The sequence below is a fragment of the Callionymus lyra genome, chromosome 13 (genome assembly GCF_982586985.1).
Source record: "Callionymus lyra chromosome 13, fCalLyr1.hap1.1, whole genome shotgun sequence".
Taxonomy (NCBI): Eukaryota; Metazoa; Chordata; class Actinopteri; order Syngnathiformes; family Callionymidae; genus Callionymus; species Callionymus lyra.
In genome coordinates, this window is record NC_141830.1 from 26150102 (window position 1) to 26172191 (window position 22090).

At 46.3% G+C, this 22090-nt stretch overlaps 1 protein-coding gene across 4 annotated transcripts in view; it reads left to right on the forward strand.

The window, feature by feature from the left end:
- The window catches only part of znf516 (zinc finger protein 516), a 71639-nt gene that overhangs the window by 45346 nt on the left and 4203 nt on the right, over positions 1–22090 (forward strand). For 3 of the 4 annotated variants that reach the window (XM_087805594.1, XM_087805593.1, XM_087805596.1), the window contains one exon: positions 17207–17308. In XM_087805594.1, coding sequence (XP_087661720.1) covers positions 17207–17308 — 102 coding nt within the window. Of the gene's footprint in view, positions 1–17206; positions 17309–19415; positions 19487–22090 lie in introns of all 4 variants that reach the window. The other variant, XM_087805597.1, reaches the window with a different exon arrangement.

Below are 22090 nucleotides of genomic sequence, written 5' to 3' on the forward strand. Positions count from 1 at the left end.
ACACACTCGCTCTCAGAACACACTCGCTCTCAGAACACACTCACGCTCAGAACACACTCGCTCTCAGAACACACTCGCTCTCAGAACACACTCGCTCTCAGAACACACTCGCTCTCAGAACACACTCACTCTCAGAACACACTCACCCTCAGAACACACTCACCCTCAGAACACACTCGCTCTCAGAACACACTCACTCTCAGAACACACTCGCTCTCAGAACACACTCACCCTCAGAACACACTCACTCTCAGAACACACTCGCTCTCAGAACACAATCACTCTCAGAACACACTCGCTCTCAGAACACACTCGCTCTCAGAACACACTCACCCTCAGAACACACTCGCTCTCAGAACACACTCGCTCTCAGAACACACTCACCCTCAGAACACACTCGCTCTCAGAACACAGTTGCTCTCAGAACACACTCGCTCTCAGAACACACTCACTCTCAGAACACACTCACCCTCAGAACACACTCACCCTCAGAACACACTCGCTCTCAGAACACACTATCCCTCAGAACACACTCGCTCTCAGAACTCACTCACCCTCAGAACACACTCACTCTCAGAACACACTCGCTCTCAGAACACACTCACTCTCAGAACACACTCGCTCTCAGAACACACTCGCTCTCAGAACACACTCACCCTCAGAACACACTCGCTCTCAGAAGACACTCACCCTCAGAACACACTCGCTCTCAGAACACACTCGCTCTCAGAACACACTCACCCTCAGAACACACTCGCTCTCAGAACACACTCGCTCTCAGAACACACTCACTCTCAGAACACACTCACTCTCAGAACACACTCGCTCTCAGAACACACTCACTCTCAGAACACACTCACTCTCAGAACACACTCACTCTCAGAACACACTCGCTCTCAGAACACACTCTCTCTCAGAACACACTCACCCTCAGAACACACTCGCCCTCAGAACACACTCACCCTCAGAACACACTCGCTCTCAGAACACACTCGCTCTCAGAACACACTCAACCTCAGAACACACTCGCCCTCAGAACACACTCACTCTCAGAACACACTCGCTCTCAGAACACACTCGCTCTCAGAACACACTCACCCTCAGAACACACTCACCCTCAGAACACACTCGCTCTCAGAACACACTCACCCTCAGAACACACTCACTCTCAGAACACACTCACTCTCAGAACACACTCACTCTCAGAACACACTTGCCCTCAGAACACACTCGCTCTCAGAACACACTCACTCTCAGAACACACTCACTCTCAGAAGACACTCACTCTCAGAACACACTCACCCTCAGAACACACTCACTCTCAGAACACACTCACTCTCAGAACACACTCGCTCTCAGAACACACTCTCTCAGAACACACTCACTCTCAGAACACACTCAGAACACACTCACTCTCAGAACACACTCGCTCTCAGAACACACTCACCCTCAGAACACACTCGCTCTCAGAACACACTCAACCTCAGAACACACTCACCCTCAGAACACACTCACCCTCAGAACACACTCACCCTCAGAACACACTCACCCTCAGAACACACTCACCCTCAGAACACACTCGCTCTCAGAACACACTCGCTCTCAGAACACACTCGCTCTCAGAACACACTCACTCTCAGAACACACTCACCCTCAGAACACACTCACCCTCAGAACACACTCGCTCTCAGAACACACTATCCCTCAGAACACACTCGCTCTCAGAACACACTCACCCTCAGAACACACTCACTCTCAGAACACACTCGCTCTCAGAACACACTCACGCTCAGAACACACTCGCTCTCAGAACACACTCGCTCTCAGAACACACTCGCTCTCAGAACACACTCACGCTCAGAACACACTCGCTCTCAGAACACACTCGCTCTCAGAACACACTCGCTCTCAGAACACACTCGCTCTCAGAACACACTCACTCTCAGAACACACTCACCCTCAGAACACACTCACCCTCAGAACACACTCGCTCTCAGAACACACTATCCCTCAGAACACACTCGCTCTCAGAACACACTCACCCTCAGAACACACTCACTCTCAGAACACACTCGCTCTCAGAACACACTCACTCTCAGAACACACTCGCTCTCAGAACACACTCGCTCTCAGAACACACTCACCCTCAGAACACACTCGCTCTCAGAACACACTCGCTCTCAGAACACACTCACCCTCAGAACACACTCGCTCTCAGAACACAGTTGCTCTCAGAACACACTCGCTCTCAGAACACACTCACTCTCAGAACACACTCACCCTCAGAACACACTCACCCTCAGAACACACTCGCTCTCAGAACACACTATCCCTCAGAACACACTCGCTCTCAGAACTCACTCACCCTCAGAACACACTCACTCTCAGAACACACTCGCTCTCAGAACACACTCACTCTCAGAACACACTCGCTCTCAGAACACACTCACCCTCAGAACACACTCGCTCTCAGAACACACTCGCTCTCAGAACACACTCACCCTCAGAACACACTCGCTCTCAGAACACACTCGCTCTCAGAACACACTCACTCTCAGAACACACTCACTCTCAGAACACACTCGCTCTCAGAACACACTCACTCTCAGAACACACTCACTCTCAGAACACACTCACTCTCAGAACACACTCGCTCTCAGAACACACTCTCTCTCAGAACACACTCACCCTCAGAACACACTCGCCCTCAGAACACACTCACCCTCAGAACACACTCAACCTCAGAACACACTCGCTCTCAGAACACACTCAACCTCAGAACACACTCGCCCTCAGAACACACTCACTCTCAGAACACACTCGCTCTCAGAACACACTCACCCTCAGAACACACTCACCCTCAGAACACACTCGCTCTCAGAACACACTCACCCTCAGAACACACTCACTCTCAGAACACACTCACTCTCAGAACACACTCACTCTCAGAACACACTTGCCCTCAGAACACACTCGCTCTCAGAACACACTCACTCTCAGAACACACTCACTCTCAGAAGACACTCACTCTCAGAACACACTCACCCTCAGAACACACTCACTCTCAGAACACACTCACTCTCAGAACACACTCGCTCTCAGAACACACTCTCTCAGAACACACTCACTCTCAGAACACACTCAGAACACACTCACTCTCAGAACACACTCGCTCTCAGAACACACTCACCCTCAGAACACACTCGCTCTCAGAACACACTCAACCTCAGAACACACTCACCCTCAGAACACACTCGCTCTCAGAACACACTCGCTCTCAGAACACACTCGCTCTCAGAACACACTCGCTCTCAGAACACACTCACTCTCAGAACACACTCACCCTCAGAACACACTCACCCTCAGAACACACTCGCTCTCAGAACACACTATCCCTCAGAACACACTCGCTCTCAGAACACACTCACCCTCAGAACACACTCACTCTCAGAACACACTCGCTCTCAGAACACACTCACGCTCAGAACACACTCGCTCTCAGAACACACTCGCTCTCAGAACACACTCGCTCTCAGAACACACTCACGCTCAGAACACACTCGCTCTCAGAACACACTCGCTCTCAGAACACACTCGCTCTCAGAACACACTCGCTCTCAGAACACACTCACTCTCAGAACACACTCACCCTCAGAACACACTCACCCTCAGAACACACTCGCTCTCAGAACACACTATCCCTCAGAACACACTCGCTCTCAGAACACACTCACCCTCAGAACACACTCACTCTCAGAACACACTCGCTCTCAGAACACACTCACTCTCAGAACACACTCGCTCTCAGAACACACTCGCTCTCAGAACACACTCACCCTCAGAACACACTCGCTCTCAGAACACACTCGCTCTCAGAACACACTCACCCTCAGAACACACTCGCTCTCAGAACACAGTTGCTCTCAGAACACACTCGCTCTCAGAACACACTCACTCTCAGAACACACTCACCCTCAGAACACACTCACCCTCAGAACACACTCGCTCTCAGAACACACTATCCCTCAGAACACACTCGCTCTCAGAACTCACTCACCCTCAGAACACACTCGCTCTCAGAACACACTCGCTCTCAGAACACACTCGCTCTCAGAACACACTCACCCTCAGAACACACTCGCTCTCAGAACACACTCGCTCTCAGAACACACTCGCTCTCAGAACACACTCGCTCTCAGAACACACTCGCTCTCAGAACACACTCGCTCTCAGAACACACTCACTCTCAGAACACACTCACTCTCAGAACACACTCGCTCTCAGAACACACTCACTCTCAGAACACACTCACTCTCAGAACACACTCACTCTCAGAACACACTCGCTCTCAGAACACACTCTCTCTCAGAACACACTCACCCTCAGAACACACTCGCCCTCAGAACACACTCACCCTCAGAACACACTCGCTCTCAGAACACACTCGCTCTCAGAACACACTCAACCTCAGAACACACTCGCCCTCAGAACACACTCACTCTCAGAACACACTCGCTCTCAGAACACACTCACCCTCAGAACACACTCACCCTCAGAACACACTCGCTCTCAGAACACACTCACCCTCAGAACACACTCACTCTCAGAACACACTCACTCTCAGAACACACTCACTCTCAGAACACACTTGCCCTCAGAACACACTCGCTCTCAGAACACACTCACTCTCAGAACACACTCACTCTCAGAAGACACTCACTCTCAGAACACACTCACCCTCAGAACACACTCACTCTCAGAACACACTCACTCTCAGAACACACTCGCTCTCAGAACACACTCTCTCAGAACACACTCACTCTCAGAACACACTCAGAACACACTCACTCTCAGAACACACTCGCTCTCAGAACACACTCACCCTCAGAACACACTCGCTCTCAGAACACACTCAGAACACACTCACCCTCAGAACACACTCGCTCTCAGAACACACTCACCCTCAGAACACACTCACCCTCAGAACACACTCGCTCTCAGAACACACTCACTCTCAGAACACACTCACCCTCAGAACACACTCGCTCTCAGAACACACTCACCCTCAGAACACACTCACTCTCAGAACAAACTCAGAACACACTAACTCTCAGAACACACTCGCTCTCAGAACACACTCACCCTCAGAACACACTCGCTCTCAGAACACACTCGCTCTCAGAACACACTCGCTCTCAGAACACACTCGCTCTCAGAACACACTCACTCTCAGAACACACTCGCTCTCAGAACACACTCACCCTCAGAACACACTCACCCTCAGAACACACTCGCTCTCAGAACACACTCACCCTCAGAACACACTCGCCCTCAGAACACACTCACCCTCAGATCACACTCACCCTCAGAACACACTCGCCCTCAGAACACACCCACCCTCAGATCACACTCGCTCTCAGAACACACTCACCCTCAGAACACACTCGCTCTCAGAACACACTCACCCTCAGAACACACTCACCCTCAGAACACACTCACTCTCAGAACACACTCGCTCTCAGAACACACTCGCCCTCAGAACACACTCACTCTCAGAACACACTCGCTCTCAGAACACACTCACCCTCAGAACACACTCACCCTCAGAACACACTCGCTCTCAGAACACACTCACCCTCAGAACACACTCACTCTCAGAACACACTCACTCTCAGAACACACTCACTCTCAGAACACACTCAGAACACACTCACTCTCAGAACACACTCACTCTCAGAACACACTCACTCTCAGAACACACTCACTCTCAGAACACACTCACCCTCAGAACACACTCGCTCTCAGAACACACTCACTCTCAGAACACACTCGCTCTCAGAACACACTCACCCTCAGAACACACTCGCTCTCAGAACACACTCACCCTCAGAACACACTCGCCCTCAGAACACACTCAGAACACACTCACTCTCAGAACACACTCACCCTCAGAACACACTCGCTCTCAGAACACACTCACCCTCAGAACACACTCACCCTCAGAACACACTCACCCTCAGAACACACTCGCTCTCAGAACACACTCACCCTCAGAACACACTCGCTCTCAGAACACACTCACCCTCAGAACACACTCGCTCTCCGAACACACTCACCCTCAGAACACACTCACCCTCAGAACACACTCGCTCTCAGAACACACTCACCCTCAGAACACACTCGCTCTCAGAACACACTCACCCTCAGAACACACTCGCTCTCAGAACACACTCACCCTCAGAACACACTCACTCTCAGAACACACTCGCTCTCAGAACACACTCACCCTCAGTACACACTCACTCTCAGAACACACTCACTCTCAGAACAAACTCGCTCTCAGAACACACTCACCCTCAGAACACACTCACTCTCAGAACACACTCACTCTCAGAACACACTCGCTCTCAGAACACACTCACCCTCAGAACACACTCACCCTCAGAACACACTCGCTCTCAGAACACACTCACCCTCAGAACACACTCGCTCTCAGAACACACTCACCCTCAGAACACACTCGCTCTCAGAACACACTCACTCTCAGAACAAACTCGCTCTCAGAACACACTCACCCTCAGAACACACTCACTCTCAGAACACACTCACTCTCAGAACACACTCGCTCTCAGAACACACTCACCCTCAGAACACACTCACCCTCAGAACACACTCGCTCTCAGAACACACTCACCCTCAGAACACACTCACCCTCAGAACACACTCGCTCTCAGAACAAACTCGCTCTCAGAACACACTCACTCTCAGAACACACTCACCCTCAGAACACACTCGCTCTCAGAACACACTCACCCTCAGAACACACTCGCTCTCAGAACACACTCACCCTCAGAACACACTCGCTCTCAGAACACACTCACTCTCAGAACACACTCACTCTCAGAACACACTCACTCTCAGAACACACTCGCTCTCAGAACACACTCACCCTCAGAACACACTCGCTCTCAGAACACACTCACTCTCAGAACACACTCACTCTCAGAACACACTCACCCTCAGAACACACTCGCTCCCAGAACACACTCACCCTCAGAACACACTCGCTCTCAGAACACACTCACCCTCAGAACACACTCACTCTCAGAACACACTCACTCTCAGAACAAACTCGCTCTCAGAACACACTCACCCTCAGAACACACTCGCTCTCAGAACACACTCACCCTCAGAACACACTCGTTCTCAGAACACACTCACCCTCAGAACACACTCGCTCTCAGAACACACTCACCCTCAGAACACACTCACCCTCAGAACACACTCGCTCTCAGAACACACTCACTCTCAGAACAAACTCACTCTCAGAACAAACTCGCTCTCAGAACACACTCACCCTCAGAACACACTCGCTCTCAGAACACACTCACTCTCAGAACACACTCACCCTCAGAACACACTCGCTCTCAGAACACACTCACCCTCAGAACACACTCACTCTCAGAACACACTCACTCTCAGAACAAACTCAGAACACACTCACTCTCAGAACACACTCGCTCTCAGAACACACTCACCCTCAGAACACACTCGCTCTCAGAACACACTCGCTCTCAGAACACACTCACTCTCAGAACACACTCACTCTCAGAACAAACTCGCTCTCAGAACACACTCACCCTCAGAACACACTCGCTCTCAGAACACACTCACTCTCAGAACACACTCACTCTCAGAACACACTCACCCTCAGAACACACTCGCTCTCAGAACACACTCGCTCTCAGAACACACTCACCCTCAGAACACGCTCGCCCTCAGAACACACTCACCCTCAGATCACACTCACCCTCAGAACACACTCGCCCTCAGAACACACCCACCCTCAGATCACACTCGCTCTCAGAACACACTCACCCTCAGAACACACTCGCTCTCAGAACACACTCACCCTCAGAACACACTCACCCTCAGAACACACTCGCTCTCAGAACACACTCACTCTCAGAACACACTCACCCTCAGAACACACTCACTCTCAGAACACACTCACCCTCAGAACACACTCACTCTCAGAACACACTCACCCTCAGAACACACTCACTCTCAGAACACACTCGCTCTCAGAACACACTCACCCTCAGTACACACTCACTCTCAGAACACACTCACTCTCAGAACACACTCAGTCTCAGAACACACTCACCCTCAGAACACACTCACTCTCAGAACACACTCACTCTCAGAACACACTCACTCTCAGAACACACTTGCCCTCAGAACACACTCACCCTCAGAACACACTCTCTCAGAACACACTCACTCTCAGAACACACTCGCTCTCAGAACACACTCGCTCTCAGAACACACTCAACCTCAGAACACACTCGCTCTCAGAACACACTCTCTCAGAACACACTCAGAACACACTCACTCTCAGAACACACTCACCCTCAGAACACACTCACTCTCAGAACACACTCACCCTCAGAACACACTCGCTCTCAGAACACACTCGCTCTCAGAACACACTCACTCTCAGAACACACTCACTCTCAGAACAAACTCGCTCTCAGAACACACTCACCCTCAGAACACACTCGCTCTCAGAACACACTCACTCTCAGAACACACTCACTCTCAGAACACACTCACCCTCAGAACACACTCGCTCTCAGAACACACTCGCTCTCAGAACACACTCACCCTCAGAACACGCTCGCCCTCAGAACACACTCACCCTCAGATCACACTCACCCTCAGAACACACTCGCCCTCAGAACACACCCACCCTCAGATCACACTCGCTCTCAGAACACACTCACCCTCAGAACACACTCGCTCTCAGAACACACTCACCCTCAGAACACACTCACCCTCAGAACACACTCGCTCTCAGAACACACTCACTCTCAGAACACACTCACCCTCAGAACACACTCACTCTCAGAACACACTCACCCTCAGAACACACTCACTCTCAGAACACACTCACCCTCAGAACACACTCACTCTCAGAACACACTCGCTCTCAGAACACACTCACCCTCAGTACACACTCACTCTCAGAACACACTCACTCTCAGAACACACTCAGTCTCAGAACACACTCACCCTCAGAACACACTCACTCTCAGAACACACTCACTCTCAGAACACACTCACTCTCAGAACACACTTGCCCTCAGAACACACTCACCCTCAGAACACACTCTCTCAGAACACACTCACTCTCAGAACACACTCGCTCTCAGAACACACTCGCTCTCAGAACACACTCAACCTCAGAACACACTCGCTCTCAGAACACACTCTCTCAGAACACACTCAGAACACACTCACTCTCAGAACACACTCACCCTCAGAACACACTCACTCTCAGAACACACTCACTCTCAGAACAAACTCGCTCTCAGAACACGCTCACTCTCAGAACACACTCACTCTCAGAACAAACTCGCTCTCAGAACACACTCACCCTCAGAACACACTCGATCTCAGAACACACTCACTCTCAGAACACACTCACCCTCAGAACACACTCGCTCTGAGAACACACTCGCTCTCAGAACACACTCACCCTCAGAACACGCTCGCCCTCAGAACACACTCACCCTCAGATCACACTCACCCTCAGAACACACTCGCCCTCAGAACACACCCACCCTCAGATCACACTCGCTCTCAGAACACACTCACCCTCAGAACACACTCGCTCTCAGAACACACTCACCCTCAGAACACACTCACCCTCAGAACACACTCGCTCTCAGAACACACTCACTCTCAGAACACACTCACCCTCAGAACACACTCACTCTCAGAACACACTCACCCTCAGAACACACTCACTCTCAGAACACACTCACCCTCAGAACACACTCACTCTCAGAACACACTCGCTCTCAGAACACACTCACCCTCAGTACACACTCACTCTCAGAACACACTCACTCTCAGAACACACTCAGTCTCAGAACACACTTACCCTCAGAACACACTCACTCTCAGAACACACTCACTCTCAGAACACACTCACTCTCAGAACACACTTGCCCTCAGAACACACTCACCCTCAGAACACACTCTCTCAGAACACACTCACTCTCAGAACACACTCGCTCTCAGAACACACTCGCTCTCAGAACACACTCGCTCTCAGAACACACTCACCCTCAGAACACACTCACTCTCAGAACACACTCACCCTCAGAACACACTCACTCTCAGAACACACTCACCCTCAGAACACACTCGCTCTCAGAACACACTCACCCTCAGAACACACTCACTCTCAGAACACACTCACCTTCAGAACACACTCACTCTCAGAACACACTCACTCTCAGAACACACTCACCCTCAGAACACACTCACTCTCAGAACACACTCACTCTCAGAACACACTCACCCTCAGAACACACTCACTCTCAGAACACACTCGCTCTCAGAACACACTCACCCTCAGTACACACTCACTCTCAGAACACACTCACTCTCAGAACACACTCAGTCTCAGAACACACTCACCCTCAGAACACACTCACTCTCAGAACACACTCACTCTCAGAACACACTCACTCTCAGAACACACTTGCCCTCAGAACACACTCACCCTCAGAACACACTCTCTCAGAACACACTCACTCTCAGAACACACTCGCTCTCAGAACACACTCGCTCTCAGAACACACTCAACCTCAGAACACACTCGCTCTCAGAACACACTCTCTCAGAACACACTCAGAACACACTCACTCTCAGAACACACTCACCCTCAGAACACACTCACTCTCAGAACACACTCACCCTCAGAACACACTCGCTCTCAGAACACACTCGCTCTCAGAACACACTCACTCTCAGAACACACTCACTCTCAGAACAAACTCGCTCTCAGAACACACTCACCCTCAGAACACACTCGCTCTCAGAACACACTCACTCTCAGAACACACTCACTCTCAGAACACACTCACCCTCAGAACACACTCGCTCTCAGAACACACTCGCTCTCAGAACACACTCACCCTCAGAACACGCTCGCCCTCAGAACACACTCACCCTCAGATCACACTCACCCTCAGAACACACTCGCCCTCAGAACACACCCACCCTCAGATCACACTCGCTCTCAGAACACACTCACCCTCAGAACACACTCGCTCTCAGAACACACTCACCCTCAGAACACACTCACCCTCAGAACACACTCGCTCTCAGAACACACTCACTCTCAGAACACACTCACCCTCAGAACACACTCACTCTCAGAACACACTCACCCTCAGAACACACTCACTCTCAGAACACACTCACCCTCAGAACACACTCACTCTCAGAACACACTCGCTCTCAGAACACACTCACCCTCAGTACACACTCACTCTCAGAACACACTCACTCTCAGAACACACTCAGTCTCAGAACACACTCACCCTCAGAACACACTCACTCTCAGAACACACTCACTCTCAGAACACACTCACTCTCAGAACACACTTGCCCTCAGAACACACTCACCCTCAGAACACACTCTCTCAGAACACACTCACTCTCAGAACACACTCGCTCTCAGAACACACTCGCTCTCAGAACACACTCAACCTCAGAACACACTCGCTCTCAGAACACACTCTCTCAGAACACACTCAGAACACACTCACTCTCAGAACACACTCACCCTCAGAACACACTCACTCTCAGAACACACTCACTCTCAGAACAAACTCGCTCTCAGAACACGCTCACTCTCAGAACACACTCACTCTCAGAACAAACTCGCTCTCAGAACACACTCACCCTCAGAACACACTCGATCTCAGAACAAACTCGCTCTCAGAACACACTCACCCTCAGAACACACTCGATCTCAGAACACACTCACTCTCAGAACACACTCACCCTCAGAACACACTCGCTCTGAGAACACACTCGCTCTCAGAACACACTCACCCTCAGAACACGCTCGCCCTCAGAACACACTCACCCTCAGATCACACTCACCCTCAGAACACACTCGCCCTCAGAACACACCCACCCTCAGATCACACTCGCTCTCAGAACACACTCACCCTCAGAACACACTCGCTCTCAGAACACACTCACCCTCAGAACACACTCACCCTCAGAACACACTCGCTCTCAGAACACACTCACTCTCAGAACACACTCACCCTCAGAACACACTCACTCTCAGAACACACTCACCCTCAGAACACACTCACTCTCAGAACACACTCACCCTCAGAACACACTCACTCTCAGAACACACTCGCTCTCAGAACACACTCACCCTCAGTACACACTCACTCTCAGAACACACTCACTCTCAGAACACACTCAGTCTCAGAACACACTTACCCTCAGAACACACTCACTCTCAGAACACACTCACTCTCAGAACACACTCACTCTCAGAACACACTTGCCCTCAGAACACACTCGCTCTCAGAACACACTCGCTCTCAGAACACACTCACCCTCAGAACACACTCGCTCTCAGAACACACTCTCTCAGAACACACTCAGAACACACTCACTCTCAGAACACACTCACCCTCAGAACACACTCACTCTCAGAACACACTCACTCTCAGAACAAACTCGCTCTCAGAACACGCTCACTCTCAGAACACACTCACTCTCAGAACAAACTCGCTCACAGAACACACTCACCCTCAGAACACACTCGCTCTCAGAACACACTCGCTCTCAGAACACACTCACCCTCAGAACACACTCGCTCTCAGAACACACTCACCCTCAGAACACACTCGCTCTCAAAACACACTGACTCTCAGAACACACTCGCTCTCAGAACACACTCACCCTCAGAACACACTCGCTCTCTGAACACACTCACCCTCAGAACACACTCGCCCTCAGAACACACTCGCTCTCAGAACACACTCACTCTCAGAACACACTCACTCTCAGAACACACTCACTCTCAGAACACACCTGCCCTCAGAACACACTCGCTCTCAGAACACACTCTCTCAGAACACACTCACTCTCAGAACACACTCAGAACACTCTCACCCTCAGAACACACTCCATCTGTACGTGAGTGAGTGACGCGTGTCTGACACATGAGTAACTACACTCTCTGACTGAATCTCACACGTGTGAGAGAACCTGCTCGCGGGTCTGGTCCTGTCACCAGTGGTTTGGGTCACTCCTGACGAGAGAGACTCACACAGATGCGAACGGAGCGAGAGACGAGACGGAATAATTACCCACCAGCTGCTTAGGAACCGGTCATTACCGAGCATTTGTATTATTTGCCCATTTTCACTTGTCTGAGGTCAGTTTGCGTGCGGGGGGGTTTGGAGGGGGGTGATAGTCTCCGGGTCAGAGACAACAGCCCCAGAGCGGACGTGACATCGGCGTCACCCGTCTAGGCGTATATCGTCAGCGTCCTCGCAGCCCTTTGAGTCACATGCTATAACCTGACCTTTTTTTTGAGACTCCCGTGTCCTCCCTCCAAACGTGAGCGTGCGTCTTGTGTTCCCCCTCGTCCGGATCTGTCCGGTCGGCGCCGGCGTGCGAGGCTGAGAAGGGCTGGCGGGCCTCAAGTGGAGTATCCAGAGGCCAGAGACGCTCGCCCGTCACCTCCTCGCTGTCTCCCGTGTCCCGCTGTGTCCTTCCATCTGCACAACAACACACGTCCGCGAGAGGCTGGTGGGCACTGCCCAGGTGCATGCTGGGATGATTCGGCTGGTTTTCGGGTGGACACGAAAAAAGAAAAAAGGCACCCGCAGCCCCCCCGAGGCCTGTTAGCAGAGGTCACTGAAGTGTGTGTACAACAACTACCTTAGATGCTGAAGTACATCAATATTTAAACCTGCTTTTGAAAACTTGTTTTATTAAATGATTCATTTAGTTTTTACTTATTTTCTAATTTATATCATTACATTTTTAATTTAATATATTCTTTAAATTCTGTGTCAATTGTTGGTGTAATAGTGCGACTACTTTTATATTAAAGTTAAAAGTCTAAACATTAAAGAATATTGAATTTATGTATTTTTAAAATAGTGGAAATAAAATATCACACTATGTTTAAAAAAATATATATATATATATTAAAAAAGGAAACCATCAAACTTCTAATAAAGATTTAATTCTACTGTTTGTTTGTTTTTTTATCTTGAACACAAAATTTCAATATAAAAAGTTTGAAAAACGGAATGTTAAGTGTAAAATCAAAAAAGTTAAATTCAACTGTTCAATATTCTGATGCCGCTAACATTTTATTTCCAATAAATCAAATTGAATATATTTTTTGTTCTCGATAACGTCTGCGAGTCGCGTGATTGGTTGAAAATTGGATCAAGTAGTTCGATACTTGTTTGGTAATGTCTGGTGACGCATTTATACCGACATTTTTCTATTGAATTTAGTAGACTATGATTTAAAAAAAGAAAAAAAATTCAATTCATAATATGTATTTTTGAATTATTGGAAATACAATATAAAACTCTTTTTAACGGTACTATAGTGAATATTATTCACAGAAATTCATTGATTCAACATTTTAATATATAAATAATTAAATTAAATTGTACATGAAAAATACGTCGCAGTTTTCTTTTTTTGTAAACTTTTGGCCCAGTTTTCAATGACTTGTGGACCTGTACCAGCCCCTTAACTGGCTGTTAGTAGTGATGTGTTTATGAAGCGTCATAAAACAGTGTCATGTTGTCCAGAGGTCAGTAGGTGGCGCCATCAGTTTAAAAATGATGTTTCATTAGAACAGTTGTTTAAAACAAATAAAAAATAGTGCAGAGACGCCATCTAGTGTACTCTGAAGATAATGACACTGTTTCATGAAGCTTCATCGAAACATTACAACCATCTAGTGGACTCTGAAGATAATGACACTGTTTCATGAAGCTTCATCAAACATCATTACCATCTAGTGGACTCTGAAGATAATGACACTGTTTCATGAAGCTTCATCAACACATCACTACCATCTAGTGGACTCTGAAGATAATGACACTGTTTCATGAAGCTTCATCAACACATCAATACCATCTAGTGGACTCTGAAGATAATGACACTGTTTCATGAAGCTTCATCAACACATCACTACCATCTAGTGGACTCTGAAGATAATGACACTGTTTCATGAAGCTTCATCGATACATCACTACCATCTAGTGGACTCTGAAGATAATGACACTGTTTCATGAAGCTTCATCAACACATCACTACCATCTAGTGGACTCTGAACATAATGGCACTGTTTCATGAAGCTTCATTGACACACCAGATGTTTGGTTCCACTGCTACACACGACCTGACCGAGATGAATCATCTCAACTGAACTGAAGTTACTCATAAAACCTTTTTGACCCTTTAAAAAAAAGCAAAGAGACTGAACCTTCAAAGTAATTATTCATCTGGTTGTGTCACATGACAGAGTTTATTATTAAAAAAGAACATTTATTCAAGTTATTTTTGTCTTTTGTTGAGATGATTATGCAAAGAAAGGTGATCAGAGTTAGTCAACATGCCTCACTTCCCTCCCCTGGACCAACACACATGTGTGCGATCTTACACACACACACACACACACACACACACACACACACACACACACACACACACACACACACACACACACACACACACACACACACACCTGACATGTGACACACGGGCAACGAAGCGGGCACATCACAGCCAGGGCGTTTTAATTGCCTGTAATTTATGCGTTGTGTGTGTGTTGAGTGTGTGTTTGTGTGTGTGTTGAGTGTGTGTGCGTGTTGAGTGTGTGTGTGTCTGTCAGCCTCTGAGATGATGCTGTGTGACAGCTGCAGTCCAGCCCCCGGTGCAAGTCCTCTCATAATGACACATTAGACATACTAATGATGGCAGCACTAGTCCTTCACTGACGCCACTTCCACTTCCTGCCTCAGTGCTCTTGAGCAAAGACGCCTGTTGCAAGTTCAACGCCGAATCTTCACATCTTCCTTCGCTCATTTTTGCACACAACACACGTCACTTTTGACTTTGTGATAGTATAGTAACAAGTATATATTTGTAGTATTGTCCAGTACTTGACTCTGATGTTGTGATAGTATAGTAACAAGTATATATTTGTAGTATTGTCCAGTACTTGACTCTGATGTTGTGATAGTGTAGTAACAAGGATATATGTGTAGTATTGTCCAGTACTTGACTCTGGTGTTGTGATAGTGTAGTAACAAGGATATATTTGTAGTATTGTCCAGTACTTGAATCTGGTATTGTGATAGTGTAGTAACAAGTATATATGTATAGTATTGTCCAGTACTTGACTCTGGTGTTGTGATAGTGTAGTAACAAGGATATATGTGTAGTATTGTCCAGTACTTGACTCTGGTGTTGTGATAGTGTAGTAACAAGGATATATGTGTAGTATTGTCCAGTACTTGACTCTGGTGTTGTGATAGTGTAGTAACAAGGATATATGTGTAGTATTGTCCAGTACCTGACTCTGATGTTGTGATAGTTTAGTAACAAGTATATATGTATAGTATTGTCGAGTAATTGACTCTGGTGTTGTGATAGTGTACTCACAAGGATATATTTGTAGTATTGTCCAGTACTTGACTCTGGTGTTGTGATAGTGTAGTAACAAGTATATATGTGTAGTATTGTCGAGTACTTGACTCTGGTAATACAAATTGGCCTCGCCGAGTAATACTAAACACACAGCCTCGCGCAGGAATACTAAAAATCTTTGCGGAGTAATACTATGGAGCCTTGTAGAGTAATACTAAAGGTCCTTGAAAAGTAATACTACAGAGCCTTGCATGGTAATACTATTACTCCTCGCAGAGCAATAGTACAGAACCTCACGGAGTATTCCTACACCGTCTTGCGGAGTAATACTACTTGGCAACGTGGAGTAATACTATTAATTCTCACGTAGTAAGACTATGTAGACATGCAGAGTTATACTACAGATCTTCAGGGAGTAGTAGTACAGATCCATTGCGGTGCAGCTTGGTAGCTCACTAATGTTGTATTAAAACATTTAAAAATATCTAAATTATATATATATATTGATATAGACATTTGAGTTCATTTCCAGAATTAGTACATAAGCTAAATAGTATTACAGTATTGATGTTGATTTTTCAAGAAGATAAAAGTATTTCCACGTAACAGTCAGAAAACACATCAGTTTTAGACTCTCAGCTCACTCACATGTTGACTCATACGATGCGATGTTTGTGGTCCACAGGGATGCTGCGCTTCATAAGGCAGGGCCAGCACTTCTGTCCCGAGTGTGGGAAGAGCTTCAGTCAACCCAGTCACCTGCGGACGCACATGAGGTCTCACACAGGTGAGTCACAACATCCCTCAAATAGTTTCACATTCTCACGAGCGATGAGCAAAAAACTTCTGCTGAAAAATGGTGGGAGTTAAAGAAGATCTTTTCTACAAAACTACAGGATGAGATGTTTCATTCTGCGGCCACTCCTTCAACATTCACTCATTCACGTGAATAAATACATGTAGATTCACACTCGCGACCATCTCTCAGCGTCCGAGCCTGCGCTCGTCTGCTTCCTTTCCTAAATAAATCAAATCCCATCTTTGTGTTGGGCCGAGCGTGACAGCCCTGGGCTGAGCAGCTGTCGCTATTTTTTACCGTGAAACACGAGCGCGATACTGACCTGTGACAAATGTGTGCATTATTAATCTAGTGTTGATTAGAGACCAGCGTCCTGCATCTTAATGGTAGACTTTCTACACCTCTTTCTTCCTTTACTTCATCCTTCTGTTTCTATCTGTCGCTTCGTCTTTCCTTCCTCTTACTTTCTTCTTTACTTTTGTAATCTCATCTACTCAAATTAAACTTTTTAATCGTCTGTTCCTGTTTATCTTTTACTTTCTTCACCTTTCTTCTTTTTGGTCTTTTTTTTCATTTAAATTGTATTTTCTTTTTACATCCTTCTTTCTTCTTTCAATTCATCTTTACTTCCTTCCTTTTTTTCTTCTCCCTTCTTCATTTACTTCTTTCTGTGAATCCTTCTTCATTTACTTTCTTCTTTCTGTTCTTCCTTCATTCTTCGGTACTTCTTTCTTCACTTCTTATTTCAGTACTTTCTATCTAAACCTCTTCTTTCTGTGCATTCTTCTTTACTTCCTTTCTTCTTTTTCCAAATTTTACTTCCTTTCTTCCTAGTGTCTTCATAATTTAATTCTTTACATCGATCTTTAGTATTTTCGTTCTTTACTTCCTTCTTTCGTTCTCTACTTCCTGCTTCATTTACTTCCTTTTTTATTAACTTCGACCTTCCTTACTTTTTTTTCTTCACTTTATTCTTTCTGTGCATCCTTCTTTACTTCCTTCCCTTTTTTTTACTTTTACTTTCTTTCTTTTGAATTCCATTCTTTACGTCTTTCCTTTCCTTCATTACTTTTCTTTCTTTACTTCCTTCTTTCTTCACGTCCTTTTCTTACTTCTTTTAAACCTTTTTAAATTTATATTTTTCTCTCTTTCTTCCTGAACATCAAAGTCACACTGTTTTCATTTATTTCCTCTTCCTGTCCTTCGAGTACACTTCCTGTTTCAATGTTTCAACATTCCATAAAACTTCCTTCTCTGATTCTTTTGTCGCTCTCTTCTTTCCATCCTCAACCCAAGTTTCTTTTCAAGGCATTCAATCTTTTTTCAACCCCCTTTTTTTGTTACTTCTTCTCTACATTCGTTTTCCTTTGCTTCCTTTTACTGTTTCACTATTGATCCTTGAGTCCATACTTTCCTTCACATCTCCACCTTGGCTGCATCCTTTCCTCCGCCTCACGGTTGAGCGTCTCTCCTCCTCCCCTCCGGCCTCCCTCGTCCTCCTCCTGTCTTCCTCCTGTCACGTCCATCACGGCGTTGGCAGTGATCGCACTCGACAGTGAGATAAGTAGCTTCTTTATGGGGAGTGTGAATGATATGTGGCACAGCCCGTGATTCTTAGTGACAGAGGCCAAACGGTAAGTGATGCAACTTCCTCCAACGGCATTGTAAACACACACACACACAAACACACACACACAGACTCACACACTCATGCTTGAGATGTGTAAACACTCAACGAGGCTGTAATTAATGTTGTCACCGACAGTTGTCTTCAGCACGGACATGCACAGCAAAGGCCGTCCACCCCGAGGCCTCCATTAACATGCGTCATATTAAATCACTGACTTCACCAAAGTTCCATCATCATCACCATCATCATCATCATCATCATCATCATCATCATCATCATCATCATCACTGCCAGCCTCCCTTTATTAGCAACGGTTGCTGGTGGCTACTGTGTTTGGCTGGTGGTCAAGTACAAGTATGTGCTTGTGTGGATCTGGTTGAGCTTTTAACCAATTGCCCTCCTCCCTCCCCCTCCTCCCTACTCCCTCCCCCTCCACCCTCTCCCTCCCTCCTTCTCCCCCCACAGTTGGGTTTGATTTTAATGGACTCCACAGAGGTACTGACGCTCACACCACCGCTTCTGAAGCTCCCAAACAAGTATGTGGCACATTGGCTAATCACTGGGCTCTCCCCCCTCGCCTCCCCCTACCCCCCAACACACTCATGGCTTCTGCATGTTTTTTGTTTTGTTGTTTTAAAGACCCGCATGTGTGTGTGTGTGTGTGTGTGTGTGTGTGTGTGTGTGTGTGTGTGTGTGTGTGTGTGTGTTCGCCCCCCCATCCCACACTGTGTCCGTCTCTGTTGACATCTGTTATGATCCGTGTTCACAGGTTTTACATCAAACTTCAACTTGAAATGATAAACATTTACATTGAAAAACAAATATATTACTAAACAGTGGTTCTGACTTTAATGAGTGAGTAACATTGTGAATTAGGATATTTATTCACAATTCAAATTCATGCCTCATAATCCCTCGTTACACTCTTTATAAACCTTTTTTCAAACTGTCTCTCTACATTTTCACATACTTTATTCTCTCGTGAACCTACAGAACTGTTTGTTAATGTTAAATTATTCATGAATATGACGTATATGGACAATGTTTCAAATTGTTTTTGTAAGTAATTCGAGCCAGAGTACTATTACTCTGCAAGGCTCTGCAGTATTACTCCACAAGGCTCTGTAGTATTACTTCACGATGCTCCAAAGTATTATTATATTATACTTTTTTTTTAACCTTCTTTATTAACGTCATCACTTTCTTCCTCGTTTCTTTTTTATGTATTCTTTTCTTCCGCTGCATCAAAAAAATATATCTGTGAGACGGCAGAAGGTACCGCTGTGTATTAATATTTAAGACGAATTCAATCAAACTATCTTGCTAGTGATGTGTTGATGAAGCTTCATGAAACAGTGTCATTATGTTCAGAGTCCACTAGATGGTAGTGATGTGTTGATGAAGCTTCATGAAACAGTGTCATTATGTTCAGAGTCCATTAGATGGTAGTGATGTGTTGATGAAGCTTCATGAAACAGTGTCATTATCTTCAGAGTCCACTAGATGGTAGTGATGTGTTGATGAAGCTTCATGAAACAGTGTCATTATATTCAGAGTCCACTAGATGGTAGTGATGTGTTGATGAAGCTTCATGAAACAGTGTCATTATCTTCAGAGTCCACTAGATGGTAGTGATGTGTTGATGACGCTTCATGAAACAGTGTCATTATCTTCAGAGTCCACTAGATGATGGTGATGTGTTGATGAAGCTTCATGAAACAGGGTCATTATGTTCAGAGTCCACTAGATGGTAGTGATGTGTTGATGAAGCTTCATGAAACAGTGTCATTATCTTCAGAGTCCACTAGATGGTAGTGATGTGTTAATGAAGCTTCATGAAACAGTGTCATTATCTTCAGAGTCCACTAGATGGTAGTGATGTGTTGATGAAGCTTCATGAAACAGTGTCATTATCTTTAGAATCCACTAGATGGTAGTGATGTGTTGATGAAGCTTCATGAAACAGTGTCAATATCTTCAGAGTCCACTAGATGGTAGTGATGTGTTGATGAAGCTTCATGAAACGGTGTCATTATCTTCAGAGTCCACTAGATGGTAGTGATGTGTTGATGAAGCTTCATGAAACAGTGTCATTATGTTCAGAGTCCACTAGATGGTAGTGATGTGTTGATGAAGCTTCATGAAACAGTGTCATTATGTTCAGAGTCCACTAGATGGTAGTGATGTGTTGATGAAGCTTCATGAAACAGTGTCATTATGTTCAGAGTCCACTAGATGGTAGTGATGTGTTGATGAAGCTTCATGAAACAGTGTCATTATCTTCAGAGTCCACTAGATGGTAGTGATGTGTTGATGAAGCTTCATGAAACAGTGTCATTATCTTCAGAGTCCACTAGATGGTAGTGATGTGTTGATGAAGCTTCATGAAACAGTGTCATTATCTTCAGAGTCCACTAGATGGTAGTGATGTGTTGATGAAGCTTCATGAAACAGTGTCATTATGTTCAGAGTCCACTAGATGGTAGTGATGTGTTGATGAAGCTTCATGAAACAGTGTCATTATCTTCAGAGTCCACTAGATAGCATCTCTGCACTATTTTCCTTTGCTTTGAACAACTGTTCTAATTAAACATAATTTTTAAACTGATGGCGCCACATACTGACCTCTGACATTGTTTAATGAAGCTTACCCCTAACAAATAACAAATTTATTTATCTATAAAATAAAATAAAAAATAATCAGAGATGGAGAAATTAAGTTTAAGTTTGTTTTCCAAACTAGTAGAAACTATTTTCTTCTCTTAAATTAATCAATTTTTATGTTTTTTTTCTTCAAACCAAACATTTTGTTTGCGAGAAAATCAAGTGCAAACAAGTGTGCGAGTCATTTAGCCGCTCTCTTCAGCGTTACCTATAAAAGTGAGCGATTATGAGCCAAAAGACGTCCTGAGAATTAATGACGAGCGCCGGCGAATGTAAATGTGCGGGGATTTAATTCAAAAATATTCCTCTTACTGCCTTTAAGGTCTATTAATCGTTTCCCGCGTCACTCAGTGAGTGGATGTCGGAATAAATCTGTTCTGATTTGACGTTCGGAGGAAACGGATTCAACTTTATTAATCACACACTCAGACGTGGACGGCGATATGAGTGATGGGCGAGGGGGAGGCGGCGGGTGA